The sequence below is a fragment of the Platichthys flesus genome, chromosome 14 (assembly GCF_949316205.1).
Source record: "Platichthys flesus chromosome 14, fPlaFle2.1, whole genome shotgun sequence".
Classification (NCBI taxonomy): domain Eukaryota; kingdom Metazoa; phylum Chordata; class Actinopteri; order Pleuronectiformes; family Pleuronectidae; genus Platichthys; species Platichthys flesus.
Genome location: NC_084958.1, coordinates 2,115,341 through 2,139,854, shown reverse-complemented (window position 1 = coordinate 2,139,854; position 24,514 = coordinate 2,115,341). Strand labels below are relative to the sequence as shown.

General features: G+C 41.6%; 1 protein-coding gene across 2 annotated transcripts; it reads right to left on the bottom strand.

Annotated features, from left to right (window-relative positions):
- Positions 1 to 60: 60 nt before the first annotated feature.
- agla (amylo-alpha-1, 6-glucosidase, 4-alpha-glucanotransferase a) lies at positions 61 to 23,557 on the bottom strand. 2 transcript variants are annotated; one of them, XM_062403600.1, is made up of 35 exons: positions 23,422 to 23,557; positions 21,344 to 21,471; positions 20,073 to 20,283; positions 18,783 to 18,952; positions 17,970 to 18,173; positions 16,601 to 16,782; positions 15,742 to 15,853; positions 15,216 to 15,342; positions 14,474 to 14,576; positions 14,076 to 14,173; positions 13,441 to 13,580; positions 13,041 to 13,228; positions 11,848 to 11,971; positions 10,827 to 10,990; positions 10,541 to 10,642; positions 10,104 to 10,259; positions 9,735 to 9,885; positions 9,467 to 9,591; positions 9,262 to 9,374; positions 8,978 to 9,112; positions 7,864 to 7,994; positions 7,459 to 7,595; positions 7,136 to 7,269; positions 6,840 to 7,015; positions 5,692 to 5,794; positions 5,351 to 5,474; positions 4,440 to 4,541; positions 4,213 to 4,324; positions 3,940 to 4,075; positions 3,358 to 3,470; positions 3,039 to 3,250; positions 2,793 to 2,890; positions 2,548 to 2,635; positions 1,753 to 1,886; positions 61 to 1,678 (listed from the first exon to the last, which is right to left on the bottom strand). In XM_062403600.1, exons 2-35 carry the CDS (start codon positions 21,429 to 21,431, stop codon positions 1,561 to 1,563), a joined length of 4,611 nt encoding a protein of 1,536 aa, XP_062259584.1. In that variant the 5' UTR covers positions 21,432 to 21,471; positions 23,422 to 23,557; the 3' UTR covers positions 61 to 1,560. The 2 variants fall into 2 exon arrangements, with proteins under 2 accessions (XP_062259584.1, XP_062259583.1); XM_062403599.1 differs by lacking the exon at positions 11,848 to 11,971 and adding an exon at positions 11,422 to 11,545.
- Positions 23,558 to 24,514: the final 957 nt, after the last annotated feature.

Below are 24,514 nucleotides of genomic sequence, written 5' to 3'. Positions count from 1 at the left end.
ACAAATAGTAGAAAATCAGGGGTCCATTAAAGCTTTCAAAGAATTCAAGGACACCAGATGTGTTGTGATCGAGTCAAGATTTTAAAACACACAGGTTAGAGACAGAGCAGTTACTTACAGTCACGTTTCTCAGCAGGTCTTTAAACCACTTACACAACAGCTGTAATGGTTTGTGTTGCATATATTATCTGGTATCTCAACACAAACCCACTCTTTAGAGAAATGCTGGTGATTTATGTCACTAACAATTCAACATGCAGTACATTTGCGGCTATAAGACAACATCGTCGGTATTAGCATGGTTACACACAACATTCATGCACAGGGGCAGTTTTTTCAAGTGAATACACAGTCGATGGATGAAGACACAGCACCGGTGAAATGGGAAACAGCTGGAAGAATGTGTGTGTGTGATATTGATTAAATGAGCGTAAAGGCATCAGGTGGAGGAGGAGATTTGAAGTAGAGATTGAATCAACCTAGTGAAGTAGCTAGTGATCAGTAACTTTATGGAGACGTAAGGTTCAGGCCAATTGTTCACACAGAAGGAACATGACGACAGGTGACGGCTTATCTCCCTATAAATAGAACAGAGAACCTGCCCAGGTACATTAAACAGGATGCTCTATTTGTTAGACTCCTGGCTGTAGAGTCAAAGTGCTTTGATGCATACAATTTAATACTATCATATCACGGCTGAGCTGAGATCAGTTCAGTTCATCAAGGCAGATAATGCGCTCAACAATCCCACTCCCGAATGTTTTTAAACCAAATAAACATCCTGAAGTGGGTCAAGTGAGAGACATATGAGCCGAGCTCTGGTTCAGATGTGATGCTACAGTGTGACGCATGTCAGAGTGATAGAAACCATCACTCTTACAGTCTCAGAGTTTAGTTTGTTGTTTATTACCAGCCAGGAATTGGATTTCTCCCTTTTTGAGGAGATGAACCGTAGAACTTCAGATCAGTAAATGCAGAGTTTTCAACCAGTTTTGGGCAGAAGGAATAGATTCTGTTTCTGTTACCAGGTCAAGACTGTGACAAGAAACTCACCCAGTTTTAAGCCTTGATATTAGTAAGGAACAGCAATGGGAGTAATAACACTTGATAACCCTGGCACCATATATGCTCTGGAGTTGCTACTTGTTTTAAAAACCTGGCACAACCAGTGTTTATGCTTCATGTTTGTGAAAGCTGGTAAATAAGAGTTTTCTAAATGAACAAACAGTTTACCTCCGGTTTTAAATTATAACTGAAAATACAATGACTCTAAGCTCTGGGTGCAACATTGGAGCCGCCCACCTAACAACTATTTACTGTTGATAACTACTTGCTGGAGCTGCAGTCTGATTGTTAAGTTGCAAAGCAGGAACTCAGACAAGGATCAAAGATGTTGAAGTTAACCAGATTCAAACCAAGTATTCTTTCGTATTAACACAGGATCTTTCCCAATGTACATGATTGCATGGAAAGCGCTCTGATCACAGGAAGTGATGTCAGAGGTTATAGAGTTGTGCTGCAGTGACCTCTGCTGTGAAATGATGGCCATGCAGAGGTCGTTTAGAGGTCATAGAGGACCTCCAGCACAGTGGCCAGAGACCAGGCCTGGGTCTCGCAGCTGAACTGGCAGTACTGTCCGTTCTCATTGGTTAGTTCTGGCAGACCCTTCCATGGAGACCTGCGAAAACAAAGTAATTATGACACAAAGTGGAGAATCAAAAAGAGGAAGAGGTGAACTGATGCTGGTCGTACTTCTCCAGGTGGGTGTAATGTCGAGACAGCACATTCTTCACCAGTTTCAATGTTTTAGAGTAAGTTTCCTCTCCCAGTTTCTTGGCAAAGTAGAGTTTAGCACGAAGGAAGTAACCTACTGGCCACAGCCATTCCTGTACACACACACACACACACACACACACAAAGAGAGGTGGATAGTTAGTTTGTTAGTGTCAATATTTTAATGTACAGTAGGACGTATGTGTGTTTAAATGATTGAGTGCAAACTATTACGTCTCCATTTCATAAGAATTTGGGGAAAATTTTAAGAATTCTCTACTCTGTGCTGCTTTCTAACACTAAAGAAGTAAAATACATTTTTTGAAATAAACTGTTTCCCACACAGACGCAGTTAGATAGCAGGCCTCTCTCTTGTCTCTGTTCCCCTCTCTCTCTCTCTTCTCTCTCCCGCCCACTTCTCTCTTCTCCATTTTTTCTCAGCTCACCCCAACCAGTCGAGGCAGAGGGCCAGACACACTGAGTCTGGTTCTAGAGGTTCTCTTCCTGCTAAAGGGGAGTTTTTCTCTTCACAGCCGCCAAGTGCTGTTCGTTGAGGGAACTGTTGGGTATCTCTAAAATATTGTACAGTCCCGACCTTACTATGACTTACTAAAGTGCCTTGAGATAATGTATGCTGTGATTTGTCGCTATACAATCAAAATTTAACTGAATTGAATAGAATCAACAAGTGGAACTTTGAAGGCTCAGTGCAGAGACATTGGAGGACGTCCTCCACAGTCATTCTCTGCAGCAGCAAAGGCTGGTCTCACTCACCGGGCCTTGGTGGTAGTTGAAACCTTTTGCAAGGTTGTAGTTGTCATTGTCCAGTGCATTGTCATAGATGCCACAGTACACCATGTCACTGAGATAACACAAACAGCATGAGTATGACACTAAATACACAACAGGTTATCAAATGAGATCAGATACAAAACAATACCATTACTAGATTTGTCTCACTACACATTCTACTATGGTAAAGCTGGGATAAGCTGTGGTTGTGTTGCGTGTGAGTTTACTCAGGGTCAAGTGTTTTCATTCCAAGTGGACCGAGTAGTTTGTTCTCAGCCACCTTCAGAGCCTTCCAGGCTTTCTCCACTGGGAACAGCTCCGGAGCCTTTACAAACAGAGGAAATGTCAAGCAGCCAATCACAGCTCAGCAACCCACTCATTCATCAGACTAAATATATAGTTAATTAACCAGTACAAGGAAATATGTGTTTTAACCTAATTTTCCATTCAGACAGTATTTCAGAAAAACCTACCACCACCATGGCGATAGTGAAGTTGGGTCTCAGCTGATAGTCACACCAGGTGCTGGAGGCCCCGTAGCTGTCTTTGTAGATGCCTTTTTTATGCACCAGGTCAGGGTGTTTCTCATTGGGGTCCTCTGGTTCCCCAGACACCCAGAAACCTGCTTCAAAGGACTGCAGGAGTTGCTGGTTCCACTGGGAGTAGGAGATAAACGACTCTGTACCTGGAACAGAGTGGACACTGAATGTTCAGTCTCGGAAGTCTCTGTGTTTTTGTGTGTGTGTGTGTGTGTGGGGGGGGGGGGGGGGGGGGTGGCCAAGAATCTCATACCATTCCTGTGCACTTTGGCTCCATCATAAGGGAACAGTCCTTTAGCATGGAGCTCCACGACCCAGCGAACAGCTGACTTACTGAGACCGACTATCTCCACTGCTGCTCCATCTCTGGATGGAGAAAGTCACACACAAAACAAATACAAAACCTCACATTAGGGAGGTTGGTAATATGAACCTTTGACACGATCTAATAGTATGTATCAATCATTTCAGTAGTAACTCCAAAATAAAATTCTGGGTTAATGATAAGTATTGTATAAAATGAGTGACAGGTTTGTACTTAAAGCTTGATCAATATTTCAGTCTGGGCCAATCCCAGATATATATAGGTGTCTGATTATATGTTGATATCATATCGACACTCATATCAAAACTGTTTTTCAATAAACACAGAGCATAAAATATTGCTTGGGGTGATTTAGAAATGGTGTAATATTTATTAGTCCAGCCAGGAGCCTTGTATAGATTAACACAGGAAACTATCAGCTGATGCATTTATAGACTTGTTCAGCCCCTAAAATCTGTGTCAGCTTGAGCTTCAAAGATCCAGTGTCAGTCGGGCTCTGGTGTGTATTACCTCGGAGAAGCAGGCATGCCTTTGTTCCTCGCTCTCTCACTCTCTCCCATTTTATCCATCCATGTGCCGCAGTTGAAGCGGTTTCCTCCAGTGACAAAGCCTGTGGCTGGATCCACCTTGGTAACCACACTGAAGCCTGGAAAGACGATAAGAGCTCAGAGCTAATGGAACTGCCCTGAAGAAAAGTGTAGAAAGCTGCTCGTGGGGAGTCATATATTCAAAGCAACATGCGTCTGCCACACAAATGTGCACAGACACACACACACTGAGTACCTTCATCTTTCATGTGCATGTCAATCATAGGGCCAGCGTTTCTCTCTCTGAAAGATATTCCCTCTAGGTGGCGCTGCAGAGCCTCCTGGATGACGTCATACAGAGGCTGCTCCTACCCACAAACACCAATACACTAACATGTAAATACAATACTTTTGTCTTTGTGTGTGTGAAGGTATTGTGTGGTAGCATCAAAATACCAAACAAGCATGTGTGTATGTACATACCACCTCTCCAGGTTTGCAGGGTTCACAGTCATCAGTAGGGTACATGCGTGTCACTGGGCAACGGAGAATTTCATGTCCCTGGGGAACGTGGGTAGTGTAGTCCTGAACAAAGTGCAGCAGCATTAACATGCAGTTCTATAACATGATATTATACCAAGTACAAAGACATACTTCCCGATGATGTCATAGTGATCAAATTAATTAAGATACTGAAAATACAGTTTTCCTTTATTTACGGTGACTTAATTTTGTAATAAGGGCTCTTGAACAAAGGACTTCCACCACTTTACCATGAGTAAAACCACAACAAAATCAAATGATATAAATGTTAGTGATGACCATATTTCATGAAAAATGTAGGACATATATTCTCAGCAGTTTGTTTGGGGACCACTGACTACAAACTGACCATATAATAAAAAGCTTTAAAGCACCTGGACTGACTGTTTGTTGGATCTGCCACAGGGATTTCTAGACAGTTGAAGGTTCTATGAATTGATGTACTTCCCTGTAGTCAAGGGTTCAGCCTTGACAGACACTGACATGAACATTTGTCTTGTATCTGAAGTGTTGTGGAGGAAAATGGCTTTGACTTATAACCCTGTTGTCTTCTGCTTTGTAGCTCATGCTTGCTTTACATTTATGCCTATACACACAGGTTTGAGTGGCCGAACTAGGTCTTAATATGCTTCCTCACATACCGAAGGCTGCTGACAAGTGAGGAGGGAGGACTGGATCCAGGAAGTTGTGTGGTTTTTGAGGAAGGGTTTGACTGAAGTGTACTGTGCTTTTGGTACATCATGTAATTATTTCACACTAACAACAAACTATTTTGACATTGACATCCCTTTTTTTTTTTTTACATTGTGTGTTGTGTGCGTGTGCCGATATGTATGCATTAGTGTGCCTACCTGGATACACTGCAGCCACCACCACACAGCATCACGACAATTGTATCTGGCACAGCGGCCCTCACCCAGCAGGTTGGGAATCAAACCGTGACGCAACGTCCCCGCAAAGGCCAGGATGATGTCACTATTGAGACAATGAAACCAAATGGTTCATTTTGTTCTTTTTGCACAGTTTTTGTTCATCTCACTGATCATCAAACATTTATAGCGCTAATATTCAGATCACAAGCCTTTAAGATAAGAGCAGAATAAAACAATTTCCATTTGACAAAACCCCACAATCACTGATCAGTCACTCAGTGTGTTATCAATAAGAGAGTTAAGATCATGCAGACACACACCGAGCCTCAGTGTGTCTCCCAGTGAGCAGCATCAGGCCTCTGAGAGCAATGAAAGTGTCTCTGCCCCAGCAACGAAAGATCCCAGAGGAGAAATGAGGAAGACCTGAGGGGAATTAAAAGAATCAATAAAACAATTTGTTAAAATGTGTCACACTACGATCTGAATGCTGAAGTATCCAATGTTTTAACTAGTTGTTATTGTCTGCTCTAATCACATCTCTTCTCCCAGAACAGTCGTATTTTAGTCATTTCATGTCCTGCTGTATACTAATAACTACCAGTGCAAATTCACGATATTAAATAATTTTTTGAGCATTGGGATTTTTCTTTTTTTGTGTTATCCTCACAGCGTTAATTTTAGTCAGCAAACATAAATCAATTAACAGGTTCATACACAGAGAAGAAAACATTTACAAGACTGTGTTCGTGAAGATGATTATCCACCATGATGTGTCACGAAGACGTGCTGTAATATTCTGGATAAAAATCAAACGTTTCAATTTCCAATTGATTACGTTGTGTTACTTAGTTTGAGTTAACAGTTACTTTGTTTTACAGTTAGCTTTAACAACCTCCACATCTGACTTAGGCAACATCCAAACCATTACTATTGTTTTTTTGAGAACAACGTTTTCAAACTAAACTTATCTCTACCCACACAAGCGTTTTTATAGCTCTGAATCAGTAATAATCCCTGTCCTTATCTACACGCAATAAACACTTAGCATGTAACCATGCACGTACACTGAACATGCGAGTGCCGTTTCCACAGGAAGCATTTGGTTGTTAGTTGCAGAATTGTTGCAGATGCTCAAATAAAAGCTTATTTTATTCAAATGTAGGGCGTAGTATCATTGTACAATACAGAATTTAACTGCTCAACCACTGTTAGTAAAGACAGCTGAGTCAGGCATGATTTTAATTGATTATTCATTTCGTTTTCTACACTGGTAGCTGAGGCTATTGTTGATTGTTTTGTTCCTGAGGAGGGTCATGTGATAGGACCCTGACAAATCAGCAACGGTTACATGATTATCTGTGGCAGAGTTGATGCGTTTTTCAAACAAAGAAATAGTAGAATGTAAATCAGAGGCTCAACTGAAAAAAAAGCTGGAAATTAGATTAATAAGTGTTTGGTGCTTGGCTACCTGCGGCCAGTGAGACACAGCACTGTTCCTTCTGGCCTGTGATTGGACTGATGCGATAGGGAACATCCTCTATTTTCACAGAAAGAGGAGGGAGGGCGGGTAGGTGTCCAACTCCACACATCTGAACCGATCCCAGTGCAAGGTGTCGAACAAAGCTGGAGCCATTCTGGACAAAACTATTTGGACACGAAGGAAAACATTTTTCAGCACGAATATGCACTTTTTAAAAATGTCACAGGATATGACACATCAGTCCTTTAAAATGTCTATGACACAACTGTTATCATCTATCCCACCTCGACATCTGTTTGTAAGTTGCATCCAGGGCTGTGGTATAGGTTGATACCAGGATGGCGTCAAAGTAACAGGGAATGAGGTAGCGTGGGATGTGCTTCAGGAAATGAAACATGGCTCCCAACCACTGACCCATCTGCAGAATAACCACAGCATTGTTTCAAGACAAGCATGTTACTGCTGAGCACAAAGACAATCTCATTAACCTCCATTGTGTTGGGCTGGAGACAGAAATCTCAGAGGTGATTACATCAAAAGTGAAAAACAAAAATGATCTGTAAATTGTCATTTGAGTGAAATGGCCCTTTAAGCCTAAAACGCTCACTTGTGCCAGTGGTCCCTCTCTCTTCATCACTCTTTTACAGACAAACTCTATCAGCCAGTCTCCTTGTCTGAGGTTAGCACACACAGGATGGCCCAGGTCGTTTTTGGGACGGATATCGGCGAACACTGATATCAGACCTGCAAAGAGACAACATCTGCATTTACACTCCTATCACACACAGGAAGAAATACCAGTGTGAAATAAAGCTAGATAAGGAGCCTCTTGTGTAATGTGTAGTGTGAGTGTGTAGTAAGTGTGTGCATAGTGTGCATTGGTGTGTAATGTATAGTATACAAGGCTCATTTGTAGTGATAGTTCTTGCAGATGGCTGAATACTGAGCTGCTGTGGATGCTGTTTGTAAATGGTTTGTGTCAGTGCAGTTTCATATATTATCCAATATCTACCTTGTAGTCCGCCATATTTGAGGGTCTCCCATCCTGGGATGTTGTAACAGCCTCCACCATCTTCTTGTTCTTCGGCGTCACAGCGAAACAGCAGGAAATTCAGGTCTGCTAACGTAACCTTGGACATCAGCCTGTGAAAAATACACAAGACTTTAAGATAAAAAGTACTGTAAGGGAAATATAACAGTTGACCATAATATAATCATGTTTATTTCCCCTTTGATTGATCATGATTGAATCTCTAACAATGTAACCTTGATCATGCTGTTTCCTGTACTACTGCCTGATGACTCTAGACACAGTAACCTGATTAGTCTAAACACAGTAACCTGATTATGCTGTTTCCTGTACTACAGAATGAAATTGGCCTGATTGCCTTAACTAGACATTGTTTGTATTCATTTGATCAGAAGATCTCAACCTTTGACTGTTAAACAAACCCCAACCAGAATGGGAGGGGTTAGCCAAATGTATAAAAACTGTTTTCTATCCGGGTGCATATTACAAACTAAACTTTGTTGTATGCACCATGCTCAAGCATTAAAGGAAGGTGACAATACTGTAAGAGAAATTTGTGTCTCATTTCCTCGTTGGCAGGTTGGATTGTAGAAATTGCATCGACAGTACACACCTACAGCTTAACCACTTTGGGTGCTGCTTTCTACTTATATCACACTTTATTTTCATTGCCATCAGAGACTTTCCAGTATCCAAAGGACACATGTTTTAATTTTTGTTCAGTGCATGTCTGAACTGCTTTCAGACATGCACTGAGCTCTGCAACTCTCCGTATTTTCTCCTAAGGAGGTGCATGTCTGAATACAAATGTCAGAGTGAGGGGATCCAGAGTATCTGGGGAATTTCTCAGCCTGGCATCCTAATATAAAGTCTGCCTCTGCTTGCTGCACCCGTCTGCTCCTCCTCTCACCTGAATAATGTGGAGGATTTGTTGCTTTTGTTAAAGATTCTGCATGTGCGAAAAGGCAAACTCTGGGTACTCTCTGGACCCAATTCTTCGTTCCATGACCCACTAGCCTCCAGTAGAGATTAGCTCAATTCCTTCTCACAAATTATACATTTGAAGGTTAACACTTGAAGCTACATATGTACTCACTGTGCCAAAGGTTTCTGCAATGCCTCTGGTGGGTTTTCATCTGCTACGCTGCCTCTCCTGTACTTTGGGCTGAACTGGGACAGATAAAATCTCAGCAACCCCACCATCTTCTGGGCGGTGGGATCCAAACTTATCCTGTTAGAATGAGAGGGAGGGAATTTTCAATGAGACAGACATCTACTTTAAACATAATAAACCAGGGATGAAATATGCGCTAATTTATAGTGTGTGTGTGTGTGTGTGTGTGTGTGTGTGTGTGTGTCTGGTGTGTGTGTTTGTTTTACCTGAAGGCAATGACACTGCCAGGTGTCAACTTCTGAAAGGTGATTTCCTGCACAAACTCTGATCGACCTTTCGATGTCACCTCAGCTTGCTTTACCACTTCACTCTCCTCTAACTAAACACATATAAGGATAAGTTAATAAACATGACTACATCCATTTATTTGAATAATGCTTCGATCCTAAAAATAACCATGGAGATATTTACCGGTATATGTTCTTTTATTTCCACAGTATACTCTGGCATGCCATTGATGTAGGAGTCATCCCTCTTATAACTCCCAGCATGCCTTTCCACTGTCCTTGCCTCCAGCACCACTTCCTCTATCTTCCCTACAGAGAGGAGAAGAGAAATATTGGTCAGCGTTGGGAACCTGGATAACACTTGACCTAGTTATATCTTACAAGATGAGTGGTTGATATATTAGGAGAAAGAAACAAAAGAAGACAAAAGTGTGCTGATGTTGTGGTCATACCAGGTATGAACATGGGCGGGACGTTGGCGTCGTACTGGTGGGTTTTGGGGTTCCAGAAGGCTGTCCTGCACACTGACACCACAGACTGGTGCGTGCTGGGACAGTGACGAGTGACTGCAACAATGTCTGCATCAACCTGGTCTACATACACCTGATGGGGAAGATGTGTCGATATTACACAACATGATTTCTGTTTAGTGGGAAATGTAGCATAGAAACACAATTAAAATTTTGCATCAGAGATGGAAACATCAACTTAATGGCCATGCTGCTCAAGTCAAAACCTTGAAGAGAAGGTGAAATGACATTTAAAGTGTGAGCTGATGTTTGCTTTGCTTTGTGTTCATACAGCACACTGGAGCTCTTCACCTGTATGAATCCCTGTGCAGCCAGCTCCTGGTGCAGCTTGTTGAGAGCCACTTTCCCAGCTATGATACCGCTCTGAAATCCAACCTCACCAGTGGAGGTGGGGGAGGCCGAGGGGTTCCACTTGGGGTAAAAACGCTCCTCCTTCACCACAGATATCTACAAACACACACACAAACCCGGATTATCTGATAATTTTTATGTTTTTCTTCATTAGTTCCTGTAGAAGAGTAAACAGAAGGGCAGATGTGCATTACATCAATTTCAATAATTCACTGTCGAATATTTTTGGTTGATGATTTGAAAATTATTAGGTTTAGACTAAACATGTAAAGTTTAGTGTGAAAACAGATAGTAACATAAAATCATGTAAATATCTTAATGGCTTTTTGCGTGTGTGCGTGTGTGTGAGTGTGTGTGTGTGTTTGTGTTAGAGTAACCTGATGTGGTACTAATTCATCATATCCTCTGGTGGAGCCAGTAGCACAGCAGGCCATTGAGACCATAGCAGAACTGGGCAGAGAGTCCAACGCTGAGCGCAGCTGTCAAACAAAGTCAAACACAGCAGTTATATACCTGCAGTTTCATCTGTTACATCTGAACACAGTGACCTCAGAACTGGTTCTTTATCCAAGATTTTAGCCAAAGACAAAACAGAAAGAAGACCACTATGACATTTCATAGTGGTCTTGTTCTATTCCTGAAATAATCCTGACAGACACCCACCTGTATGGGACACTCGTTGTCATGGGTAACATCGAGGAACATGGCATGGGCGATGGAGGGCATGAGTGGCCGGAGACTGGGCTGAACGAAGGCTCCTACTGGCTCACCTCCGTAGCGATGGACGAGTCGTCCCTCCTCGTGGCTATCGCCAGCAGACATGGCCTCTGTGGACAGGACATGATGAGACAGGAAGGACTGCAGTTAACACACTGCTGCAGCACATACTGAGTTAGTGTAATTCTCGCCACATTCCAAGCAGCTGATGAAGGTGTTTTGCATGTGAGAGCCGACGCAGAATGCATTTCTATGTGTATTTATTTATTTGTATTTCCACATTCATTCATTCATTTATTTATATATATCTACATTAATGGATGTTGTGTCTGCATATCAAGACGGAAGGCAGGCTCAACACAGCACTGTTTTGGGGGAGAATGCAGTTAATGGCTCCAGTAGAGTTTCAAACAGTAATTTGGACTGTTCCTGTGTGTATGTACTGCTCAAGCAACATAAACACCTACCATGGCATCGTCTTCTAAAGACGATGCCATGGTAGGTGTGAACTTAGTGTGTGAAATTAGAACACATACAGTACCTCGTATCAGTGATGTGATCCCTAGCCTGGTAACGAAGACATTATCCAGCTCCTCACTGCCGGTGAACAGTTCAGCCACCACATACAGGTTAGGACACACGGTTCTGGCCACGTCCAGCATGTACTGGTCAACCACAGCAAGGCAACACACCCAAACAAAGGGGTGAGTGTTGGGAGGGTGGGAAGGGAGGAAGAGAAGGCAAGTAACAAATAGATTGGAAAGAGGGAGAAAGAGGAGGAGAGTAAATGTGAGGGGGATACAGCCAGTTATTGGTGACAGGGCTCAAAGCAAAAAAAACGTGCAGTCATACAGACCAAGAACGGAGTGAGTGTGAAGAGATAGAGGAATAGAGAGGGGATGAATGCAGTGAAAAGAGAAGAAAGAGACAAAACCTTCAAGTTAGTTCATGCAAGAGTATTTTGTACCTCGTACAAGGCTGCTAATTCCCAGCCGGTTTACAAACACATTGTCAATGAGCTCGCTTCCTGTAAACAGTTCAGCTATCACATACAGATTGGGTCTGACAACTCTGGCTGCATCTAGCATGGCCTGGACAAGACAATACATGGGCAGTACAGACAGGGAGAGAAGAAGAGTCTGCTGTCAAAAGGGTGATGCTGACATACAATATGCATCAAGTTACAAAAAAACAGTTTCAACTCCCTGATTTTTACTATTTCTTCTCAGACTGTTTCTATCCTAACTCAAGCTACAAAATGCCACTATTGTAAAAGTACAATAAATACACAGGATATGGACACCACAGCAGCTGTGTGCTCTCTGCGTTTAAATTCACCTTTGGCACGAACATGTCAGTCAGTGGCATTGGGTAAGTCTGCGGCTTATGCTTACTGTTTCCTGTAGGTATGTCATAAGAATGTCACCATGTAATAATCAGTTTTGTTTGGTATCTAGACATTGTAAATATCACTAAGCTCAACCTCAGACTGGACTCTACTTTAAAGAAATGTGGCATTTTGGTAATTTTAATGGGTTACAGTAGCCAATACAATTCCTGTGCACTAGGCAGGTGTCCCTATATAGTGCACCTGACCAAAGAGAAATATCTGCATGATATACAACAGGCAAACAAAAATGCAATCCATTGATTCTTCAGCCAATTATTTCTGTAGACTCGGTTCATCACTCTTTAGTACTTTTGATTCAGCATCTGCATCTGATCACCAATAATTTAATCACCCATTTGTGATCTCAAAATTGTATTTGTTAATAAGTCCCTTCAGCAGCTGCATCTTATTTTTCAGGAGGTCCTCGTGGTTTATGGAAATCAACAGCTAGAATAGCCCTCAGCAGAGCATAAAATGGCATTTTTCATCAAAATGCATGAATTATTTTCCAGTTTTCCTGAATCTGCCCCTGATCTGGAAACAAGCCAAAACCAAATGGGTCCTTCCTTGTGTGATGCTTCATTCCTCAACAATTGTTTTTTGTGTATTCTTGCTAATCGCTGCCTTAATTATCCCATGTGGTTCAGTAACTGTTTTTCAAAGATATAATGGCCTCAACAAACGTGGTGAAAACATCAGAAGATATTAAATATAAGTACTCAAAAGAACAGCTAAAGATAAACATGTGATAATATAATATTTGACCGTACCTCAGCTACATGTAATGGTGTTGAGTGGCAGTTGTCCAGTCTGACTCCATGGAAGTATTTGGCTGTGATTTCAGTGTATTTCTGCATGTGGGCCCACAGGTATGGACAGTCCGCAGGGCCACTGCCATATCGCAGCTTAACACTGTCCCCCCAGCAGACGAGCTCGCGACGCAGATACACATTAGAGCCTGCTCAGAGCAAAGATGCACGTCAGTACTGGGACAACCACATGGTACCTTCAAGTGCAGATAGCTCAAAATATAACCTGAATTTAGCTCTAAGTACCTGAGAGTCTCAAGTCCTTAATGGCAGGTTAGAAGCAAAAAATCAGCTGTACATGAACTTATGTATCAATTGGTTCATGTTACAGGTTTAAGAATTATCAGGCTCCCATTCTCACCTGGCTCAGCAAAGTTGCGCAGTGGATCATCTGACATCACCCAACCATTGTGAGCCAGAAAGTGACAGGTCTTGTCTGGCTGGTCCAGCAGCTGCAGCTCCTCCTGCAAAGTCATGTCCTGATATGGGAAGGTGAAATACCTGCGACAGACAGATGAAACTACTAAGATTCAGCAAACTCTCACTATTAACAGTGTCTAATTCCCTGCCAAAAACACCACAAAAACCGTAAAAACATGCTGGCTGCATAAATGCTCATTTTCGGTGTTCAGAGAATAACGTACGGCAGGTACTGCTCGGTAAGAGGCTGCATTAACACTAATACAATTCTGGAGGAAAAGTTACAGAAAAATATGTAAAATGATGATCCCAAAAATATCCAACCTTTTTTTCCATTAACACAAGATCGTGTTTATTAAAAACTCAGAACACATTTTCATGAATTACTCTCAATAGTTTTTTTATAGACTTTTTTAGCTCTTCACTCGAGCTGAAATTTCAAGAAATCTTTCTATTGCATCAGCTTAAATAAAGAAGAAACTTTATTCTCAATGTCTTGAAGACTTTCTTTCTTCCTTCCAGCCCTCCAGCTTATTCTTTCCCATTCCTCTCCAAAATCACCTTTTAATGCATTACCTGGTAACCAGAGGGTTCTTCCTGCTAACAGGACCCAGCTTCGGGCCGTGGTCGGCCAGACGCTCGTACACTACATTTCCCACAATGCAGTTGGCAGCCTGGCGTGAGCGAGAAGAACAACATGATGAAAAACGATGGCCCTAAGTGTACAGGTTCCCTTAAAAATCAATACTGACCCTTTGGCACACACATTTCAACATCTCAGATTCTCCTCCCTGACTGCACTAAGAGCCAGCAGGTGTCAGGTTTGACTCCAGCTGGCTGTCATGTGCACTACAGTTGCTGTCTGACCCTCCTATAGTGCTCAGTAGTATTTTGATGTTGTTCTATCTTCCAATTATTTACAAAGGTGCTAGTAGCAACAGTCCTGTCTGGTGCTAAGTTACACATCAGCTCACCTGCTCCTGATGTTGCTTCATGATGTGGTGCTGCTCTTCATTCAGCTGATTCAGCTTCTGTTTCAGCCAGTCACAGCACTCCTCAATGTGCTGTGGGGAGGAGCTATGAAGGAGAGAGAACATGAAGCATTCAACAGAGTTCTTCATATATGTATTTTTACATACTGCACATAAATGTACACAGACAATATTTCAGTTCAGTTTTACTGAAAGTGGCTGTGCTGCTGAAGAAATTACACTGGTGCACTGTGACTGTGAGCAAGTCTTGCCAGTGAAGGTTGGGTGCAGCATGGGTATAGAAGCCCCATCTCGACTCAGAGACTTTAGATTGCATGGTATTGAGGGAGAGAGGAGTTCCACCAAAGTGTGTATCTAATCAGACCGAGCTGGGTGGAGCTTTTATAGACAGCATGTGAGACTGGCTGCACACTTTTCCCAACTGGCTTTCTGCCGTATACCCTTGTGGAGAGGCCTGAGCTGGGACACCCAGAACAGGGTTTACAATGTTGAAGGATCCTAAACATCCGAAGACTCACTGAAGATGAGTATGAGTGTTTTCTATGTTATAATTTATGACTAGTTTACATTTAGTGGTCATTTTTGACAAAAGCATTGTGTATAACATTCTTGTCTTATCAATATTCATCCGTAGTTAAGAAAGGGTTACTCCACACAGCACACATGAATTCATGAAAGCACTCAAACAACACTAACAACAAAAGCTTGTGGTTGAGGGTCCCACCTGTGAGGTACAAATGTCTCCAGAGCAGAGTCCATGTCCACTGTGTTACCATAACGACAGTACTTTGGGTCCTGGATGATCTTTAGGCCCTTCTTCCCACCAGTCTTACCTTGGCCTGGCTTGGTGCCTGATCACAAACACACACAGAGAATATTTAAACAAAGTGTGTTTTAAGTAAATTAATCAGCACACCAGCAGCTTGGCCATGATAATAAGCTACTGGACACACTGAACTTAAACAGCAAGTACTGATGTTGACTTAATTTATATGTGTAGTTCCTTTAGTAATATGGCAACAACAGACAACTGTCTGTCAGGCCAGAGCAACACCCTGAATATTTCTTATCAACAGATAAATATAGCAGAATCCGAATTATTTTGTTGAGTTCTGAGTAGTGATATTGCCAGAGGTGTGGCATTTCATTAAAACAAAAGTTCCTACTGTAAGGGTCCATTTACGTAAGGAGTCACAATTTTCAGTCGTAATACTAAACAATACCATACTGATCCTTACTGATCTACATACCGTTCTGAAGATGGATTCTGAACTGCTCCACAGCATTGCTCACTTTGACCTGGAAGAACTCCCACAGTTTGATTTGAGGATACACGTCCTCCCACAGCGCGCCGCGGATGGCCTGATACACACAACACAAATATTGTCACTTTTACTTAATAAATATTTATTACTACCACTGTTAAGGCCTACAAAATGCTGCTGAATTAAATTACATTTGAACTGAACTGATATGGTTTCTCATAGTGATTTGTCTTCTCTCTAAGGATGTGGTACAGGCATCACACCCCTCAGGCTTTACTTATGTCATTCATTCATGTCACTATCTGAATTTACTAATGAAGGAATACACATTTCAAGTCACAGACAAAAAAAAAATGATCTAAATGTCATTTTTCACATCTAACCTGTAAAAACAGCCTAAAAAAATCTATTTTATATTTTGACAAAGGTTATAATGTATTATTAGGGTTTTTGTTACATCCCCGTGGCACAGCATGATGTTAAGATTAATTATGTTGTCAACTCACGCAAATCCCACTGGTTGTCACATTTCTATCCTTACAGCTCTGTAAATTAATTTATACAGTAATTTGTAATGTTATAATGTAATTGACCACTCAAACTGCTTAACAGTCCTCGTTCACCCACTCATTCATACAGTGTTAACATATGCTGCACTTTCTCTATTTGCACACATGGACTTCAGAAGGCGGAGGACCCAGGATCAAACCAGCGACCTTCTGGTTCGTGACAACCAGCTCCACCTCCTTAGCTACCCCTTAGACCAGTCATGAATTGTGTCCCCTCGTGTGTTTGCATAGACTGTACAACATGTGCAGTGTGTGGCTGAGCTGTGTGTGCTCACATTCACATGGCTCTCATTGGTAATATCAGCAGGGAGGCCTTTAGCCTTGTAGCGTCCCTCTGCTACTCGGGTGGTTAAATGCCAGAGAGCCCTGTCTAAGACCCAGGCTGGACGCAGGTGAGGAGAGTTCACCAGGTTGTACCCACACTCAGGATGGTCTCTTATCCACACACTGTTAGCAGCTGCAAAGAAGGAGAAACAAATAATTAAAATCACCAAAAATGTCATCATTTTCGTTCAACATGTTGTTAAACAGGTTTATGTGTGATAGATGCTGGGACAGATTGTTTTAAATTGTTGGCAGTTATGGTGACAATGTGCCAGAGATTAAATATTGTATGAAGTGAACTTTATTTATTACTGAGAGAAGTCATCATATCCTGGACTGGACTTCATTTCATTAATTCACGAAACATATTATGAACAAGTCTTGTCTAAATAGTTATGTAAGGGCTATCATATTAAATACAAGTTATTTACTTTGACTCTCTGTGAGAATGCCATTTTTCTGGTACAGGATCAACATATACTTTGATATGTTGTCAAGTGTAAAAAAAGCGCTCAGTCTCTCTTTAACCTTTAAACCAGGCTCATTTTACTGGTTGACCTTTCAGGGAGGAGGAGGTGGTGAGCGCAGATGGGTGCACACCAAGCGTACAGTCCTAATATAGGCAAGAACGAACAGTACAGCGCTGCACTGTCCTTTTACTTCACCTTCATGTTACTGTCACTCAATTGCTACAACTATATTCTCATATACATACTGAACCCAACCTGACACTCATTTCTGAATGAGACATGAGATCCCAATGATGTGAATCTGTAATCTCACAAATATTTATCTTTTAACATTTTTAAGTAAATCACTACATCTGTCATCTCTGAAATGCATGTGAATCAGCAGGAGATGTTGATAATGTGTCTAACACGCCATGGGACACAAAACCAAAAGAAACCAAAAGAATATTAATACAATATAATATAATTATCTCAAGATATAAAAAGTTATGCAATACACGAAGGGCACACCGGAAAATATGTCAGTAGAGCTTTTGGTGATGATAAGGGCTGATGCCGGCATCTAAGTGCTACACTACTTCCTACCTCTACCTTCATCTGAATGCTCCAGAGTCTACTGTGTTATTGTGAGCGGGTCAGAGCAGAGAATCTCCTGCTTTGTTGTGTGCGTGTGTGTGTGTGTGTAAAAGGAAAAAAGCCTCAGAAAGTCTGGACACAAATTTGCATCCTCTGAAGTTCATGTCTGAAAGAGGCTTAAGTCCTTTCTGGTTGTTTATGTATAGTCGGACGTGCATCTGTACATGTTGAAAGAGAAGAGAAGATACACATTACTACACATTAACATACTGACCAGTATGATTATACACTACATCTGTAATACAGAGCATGTTCCATTCTGTCCTGATCTTCTCAACCAGCGCCCCCACATCTTCCCAGGTGTAGCTCTGACCTTCCGGGCTGAACTCAGGGCTAAACGACAGCTGGTCGGCTAAAGAGTAACAGGACCTGGACTCTCCAAGAGTCTGCAGAGGAGTGAGGTGGATCATTGTGTATCCTGGGGAAAAAACACAATATAATGTTCATGGTGGGAAACACCCCATACCCCCTGTGATTCTGATAAGGGGTAATTTATGTAAAACAGTACATATTGTCTTCCGGCTCAGGAATTTTATGAAATATGTGAAACTTAAAAATTTGAGGCTAAACAAAACACACACTCTTCGAAAAACACTCTTTTTAAAACACTTTTTTATCATCAATCTGTTTGATTAACTTAGATGATGTACAATGGCAGTAAAACGTGAAAGAGAACCACAACATTATAAATGCCTGACTTCCTTCTTACAGATGTTGGTGCATCTAGATGTTGTAGATGCTGATATTTAAAAATAAATTTGTAAACTGACACCATGACAGATATATGTGCAAAGTTTTTTCGTTTTCGAACATGTTTAGCCCCTGAAGAATACAATTAGTGGTGGAGAAACAGAAGTAACAATTTTCCATTGCATTATATAAGCAACTTTTGGTACTCAGGCCCTAATAACGATATAGTGGACACATAAATTCCCCCAAAATTAAAGCTCTTGTTCAGTTAAAAGTACTTTTTTTTAATTGAGCCAAACTGTTTCTGAAAAAATTCAATTTAATTAAATACACACACCTGACTCCTTGGCAACTCTGAGTCTATCTGCCCAGTCATCTAAGTGTCCCAGACATTTGGACAAGTAGGTCTGGATGGTGATGCAGTCCAATGGCAGGATTTTATTATCTGCTCCAACACGAAGAACGGGGTCAACCACAACGTATCCTCCACCTGACTGCTCTGTGTCTCTGCAAGAGACAAAGTCACGTCGGTAACTGTACAAGTTAGTGAGTACAATAGCTTTTATGTGCCTCCTAGGTACTAGTAATTGCATTAAAGACAGGGTCAAAGAGTAGACAAAATCATCAACAAATAATTCAAATAAATAGAAAGACTGTAGCAGAGGAAATCATGGGCGTCCTGAAAAGAAACAGCGGGACCTGGATCAGGGCCAATCAAATAAATTGTTTTTACCATGTTCAGACATCAGTATGCCACAGGGTTGTGCAGAAATGAGCTGCCTGAGCCCACAGTGCAAATCAATACACAGCAACTGTAATCAGTTCTTGTGTACACTAACCTTTAGTTTAAGTAGACTAAACCTTCAACATTACAGTAAACGCTTTAAGAAAGGCCTCCACACTGAGTATCGCTCCACAATGAATCCATAAATGTTCCTATTATAAATTCAATCCAACGAGATCCTTTGGCCTCTGTGTGTTAATTTCTAACCACACCTGCACACCTGCACTTCTTTTCTTAGACCGTCGCACTGTTCGGACTGTTTGTATTGTTTTGTTTTGTTATGTTTGTTTTTGTGATGTGTATTCTGTGTAAGCACCTGAGAGCCACTTTACCGAGTCAAATTCCCTGTTTGTGAAAACTTACTTGGCCCATAAACCTGAATCTGATTCTGATGACCACACAAACTGGGTTCAGAGTCATCAGTGAAGCCAACTGTCAAAAATATTCCCCTTGCTTTCCCTAAATTAATAGTCTCCCCTCTTATACATATCAAATTAGGATCCTGGGTTAAAAATGTAGATGGTGCAGGTCAGCTTTAGACAGCTGAAAGGACAGACGGTTCTATTGCAATAACAATGACCTGAAACAACAGCACAGTATGAACGTAAAGATGGAATTAAATCTGAATTGAAAAAAAACAGGATTTGTATATATAATCAAAGCCAGACTTTCAACAATTGGAAAATCTCAGTTTGGTCAACTTAAAACTAAACAATGTTTCTAACCCCTAGTTTATTAGTGTCTAACATGCACTTTCCTCAGTATGGAAGGAGAACTACATGATGACACTCTTCCGTTTTTGCCGATATCCTAAGAAATCGATGTTCATCAGGGCGGTCTTACCCATGTCCGAAGTAGTACTGATAAGACCCAGCAGTCTTGAGGTCTAGAGAGCAGAATTTATCGGAGTCATCCTCTCTCCCTGTTGGGTAGTTCCATGCCAAAACACGGAATTTGGTTCGTTCAAACCGAGCTCCTTCGTTTGGATAGTTGCTGTACACCTGAACCCTCCTACCCTGGAGACTGGGACCCAGGCGGAACTGCAGCTCAAAACCTGAGGAGACAAAAACATTGTGACTGTGGCAAAGGCATACACACATGCTGTTGATGTTGGCATTGATGCAATATATCACAACATTTAAAAAAAGACGTAAAAAAGTTAAACACTGGTGGAAGTGTGTACACATACAGTGAAGAAATAAGAGACTGCATTCACTCAGTGCACAAGTTAAATCGAGGTAGTGCAGAAAGACTTATTGATCAGTTCCTGGCCTGAGGTAGAAGTCGTCAGTTTTGGAAAACCTTGAACATTTATTTATAGTCCTCTCCCCAATATTTAGTGCAGTGGTCACGGGTCTTTGTCGGTGTCTTGGACCTTCAGACAGTGGCCTTCTAGGACAGGGGTCATCTACCTGGCTCTCTCTGCTATGTTTAAAATGAGCAGCCCACTTCTTCACCACTCTGTAAAATGAGGTCTACTGCCGTAGTGTTACCACCAAGTCCTTATGGACCTTCTTGGGTAAAGGTCCTGCAGACCATCAGGAAGCTGATGACTGCACAAAGGCATATGTTGATATTTTCTCACAGAGTGCTGACTTGCAATGTTTTTATTAATTTCAAACTTCCAGCACAATCACTCAAAGAACTGAGCTGCACATGCACGTAGAAAAAAGAGCTGCATTATTTATCTCGTTCTATCTTTTAGGCCCCAAACGTATCCATCAGCCCTCTTATGAGAGGTGTTGTATGTGGTCTGTTTAATACAACCCTGAATCAGAAAAAGTCAAACAGACAGTATGTTGCATTTAAAATGATGTTTATTTGGTGCTGTACATATAAAACTGAATTGAATTAAATTTGACTTATTATATTTTAAAAAGTCATACTAAGGCACAGTTCTGCTGCTTTAAAAAAACAAACAAGGAAACCTTCCCACCCTCTCAGACACAGAGTCAGAGTGTGTTCCCTCATCCTCATCAAGCTGGTGTCAAATGGTGTCAGAAGTAAAACATCTAATAGTTGGTAGTAAATCATTTAGCCATTTCACCAGAGTTCTCTTGGTTTGAATAATACCGAAGATTAAGTCATTGAGCTATGTTTAAAAGAAGCCTCACCTTGTTCAAGTCTGAACAGAGACCTCTCCGAGTTTTCCTTTTCGTTGAGCATTAGTACTCTGATCTGCTTCAGGTGCTGAGATAACATCTTGTGGAGATCTCCACGAAGTTCACTGATCCCTGGCTTCCTGTACAGAGAAAAGAATGCTTTAAAGAGATTTATCCACTAGAGGTATTTTAAAATCATCACTATTTTTTTGCTTCTAGACTATTATATCTCTCCATGATGAGGGTCTGCATTCTGTGACTTCACTGCCACACTGTGATGCATTGGCAGTATGTTGACATTATTCGGTCTGTACGTAACAAATAAATAAGTCAAGGCTGAAATCTTCCAGGCAGTTTTTGCACATCACCACATGGCTACATAGATTATCATAAAGACTGTGGACATCACTGGGTCAGATGCAGGAGTCGAGCTTCAGACAAATGTTTCAGTTGAGCTGGGGAATTCATTTAATTATTTAGTCAGGAAGAAGGTTGTTTTTTTATAAAAGCCTAACAGGTCGATTCCTTTAATGTCAAGTTCCTCAAATGCTTCAAGATTCATGATTTTGTTATTGTTATGCTTAATAATTTGCTAATGTTTGCTATTTGTTGATGATTGTGTCTTATGTGTGTGATGTATTTGTTCTTCTGTATATTTAATTGTATGTTTCTTTGTTGTTATTTAATTTATAAAAGAGTTTAAATATTGACCAGAGTTGTTTTAGCAGTTTAAACAGATGTGCGTTGCGCAAACTGTTGTGACACAGCATGAGGAAGTTGGTCCAAATACCTTTTGGTATATTGACTAACTACAAAATGAAACATATGATACAACACTGACAGCAACTATTTAGCATAATGAGACTGTGTATTTGCTATTTGAAACTGCTGTTTATACTTCTAAAACTTCTGAATGCTGCACTTTTAAAGCATTGTGCCAGTATTTTAACTTTATAGTAACATACGTGTGTGTGTACTAGTTCTTACCTTGCATTGCGCAAGATATACCACAGGCCAAGCAAACAGACCGTTTACATTCAGGCAGGTTTAGAAAAGGCCCTGCACCAGTGGCCTTTATTTCCAGCTAAACTCACATGAATGTACAATTAAACTGCATGAGCAATATACTTATAGCTCAGTGGACCCCTAGAGGCTGAAGGGAACTTGAGGTTTGTTTAGAGCACAGCAGGATCAGCACAATCACCTGCACTCACATCTCAGAGGGAGTTTTGGGCTCAGTCCTACAGCAACAGGAGTGGGATCATCCAGAGAAGGGAGCCCATGAGCCCCTGAGCCCCTGACCCTCTATGAGTCTGCGCAGTGCTTCGGTCCGACCAGGACAAGGTCAGGCATCCGGCCCTTAATGTCACACTATTTATAAAACCCCTCCCTCCAATGCTCACCCTGCCTGGCACTTAGTGTCCACACCGACTGACACACAGTGTACAGCGGGGTTTAATGGAGGTGACGGTGGAGGACTGCAGTGGCGATGCAGTGAACCGGAAAAGCGGTTCCCATTCAATAGAGTGACTTTTTAAAGTATTCTTGCTCACTAGCAGAACCGGGTTCTCTACAGAACACTGACTGGCTGCAGATCTAACTGTTGGGGACTACTTTATCATTCGGCACACTTACAATTTAACATTAGCATCTCATTTCGGTCTCAGAACTGCACGATAACACTCGGTTCTCACACAAGAGGTGGGCGGTGACGTGAAGTTGGAAATGCACAGAGGAAAGTCAAGCACCGTGGCTCCTTCTGATCTCCATGCTTTTACTGGGTCTAACGTTATTATCAATGGTTTCCTGTGGTACATTAGGTACGTTCACCTCGGAGCCATGCCGCATTAAAGAGACATGAGCGACCCGTTTTGAAATGGTTCTCAACACGCGACAGTCTTTACCACATCAGGACGTGAACGTGGATTATTGAACACAACGTGAAAAACATGAAGGCTGCAACACTCGGCTAAACTTCAGTCCCGGAGCTAACGCAGCTCGTCACTTCGCCCCACAGCTCACGGGCTGCAGCCACAGCTCGACCGTAACACACCACAGTGCAAACACAGTGTAATGTCAGTGTGGTTCACCTGTCAGTTGTGCGTCAGGCCCGTCACAGCAGAAGAACAGATCACTGACGAACCTGCACAGTCTGTGCTATCAGCAGTGGCGGAGCAGGGGGGCGGATACGTGCAGCAGAACGGGGCCTGCTACCGTAATAACCCGAGTAAAGGGGGACCAGAAGCAGCGGAAGAGAGAAGCGCCTTAAGTTTCAACCCCGTGTTGAGTGCTTGTGACCAGCAGCCCATGTAGGTACACACTGTCCTGAACCTGCAACCTGCTGCACTGCTCAAAGGCAAATCTCTGGTGGTCACAGAGAAACATTTCCCTATGGACTCAAACCATCAACCCCAGTCTAATAGATTTTATTTTTGTAAAGTAAATAATTCTCATAAGCATATATTCAAAACAGGTGAGTTGTTAACGGACTCAATTATAAGTTCATAAACTGTTTTCCCTACAATCTTGACAGTGCACTCTGCTGGACGGCAGCGGTACGGGCCTTGGTGTTATCTGACATATTTACAGAGATCAATGATATAATCTGATTGGAAAATGCTGCCATGATGCTCACAAAGAACATCAAATAACATAATTTGTGTTGCGCTGCATCTAAGCTCGACACATGAACACACAGGCAGTTACGTAACCTGGCACTGCAGTGCAGTTGTCAGGCAGACAGAGAGCAGCACAGCAGGCCTGGAGCACCGGCCAGGGACAGAATGCTGATATTATGTCATCCCCTGAGATGATCTATTCAATATTGAAATTCAGTTGGTACATTTGATCACAATTGCTGACTTCATTAGGCATTAGTTATAAACCTGTCATTTCTTTGACTATTACACACACATATATATATATATATATATATACACTCCTGATCAAAATCTTAAGACCAGTTAAAAAATTGCATGAATTTGCATTTTTCACTGTTGAATCTTAGGAAGGTTCTAAGTAGAGTTTCAAAATGCAAAAAGAAGAAATGGGAACAAGAGCCCAAAAGTTGTGAGCAGGCCATTTCTTCTTTTTGCATTTTGAAGCTCTAGTTAGAACCTTCCTAAGATCCAACAGGAAGCAGTGGACATATGTGTTAGCAGAAAACTCTAAATTCTGTAAAAA

Coding starts and splice junctions, on each gene's coding strand:
- agla (XM_062403600.1), bottom strand. CDS start 21,431: ATGTTATCTCAGCACCTGAAGCAGATCAGAGTACTAATGCTCAACGAA. Junction 10,991..11,847: donor AATTAGCAGCCTTGTACGAG/GTACAAAATACT, acceptor TCCTGTCCACAG/AGGCCATGTCTGCTGGCGAT. Junction 10,260..10,540: donor ATGAATTAGTACCACATCAG/GTTACTCTAACA, acceptor GTGTGTTTGTAG/ATATCTGTGGTGAAGGAGGA.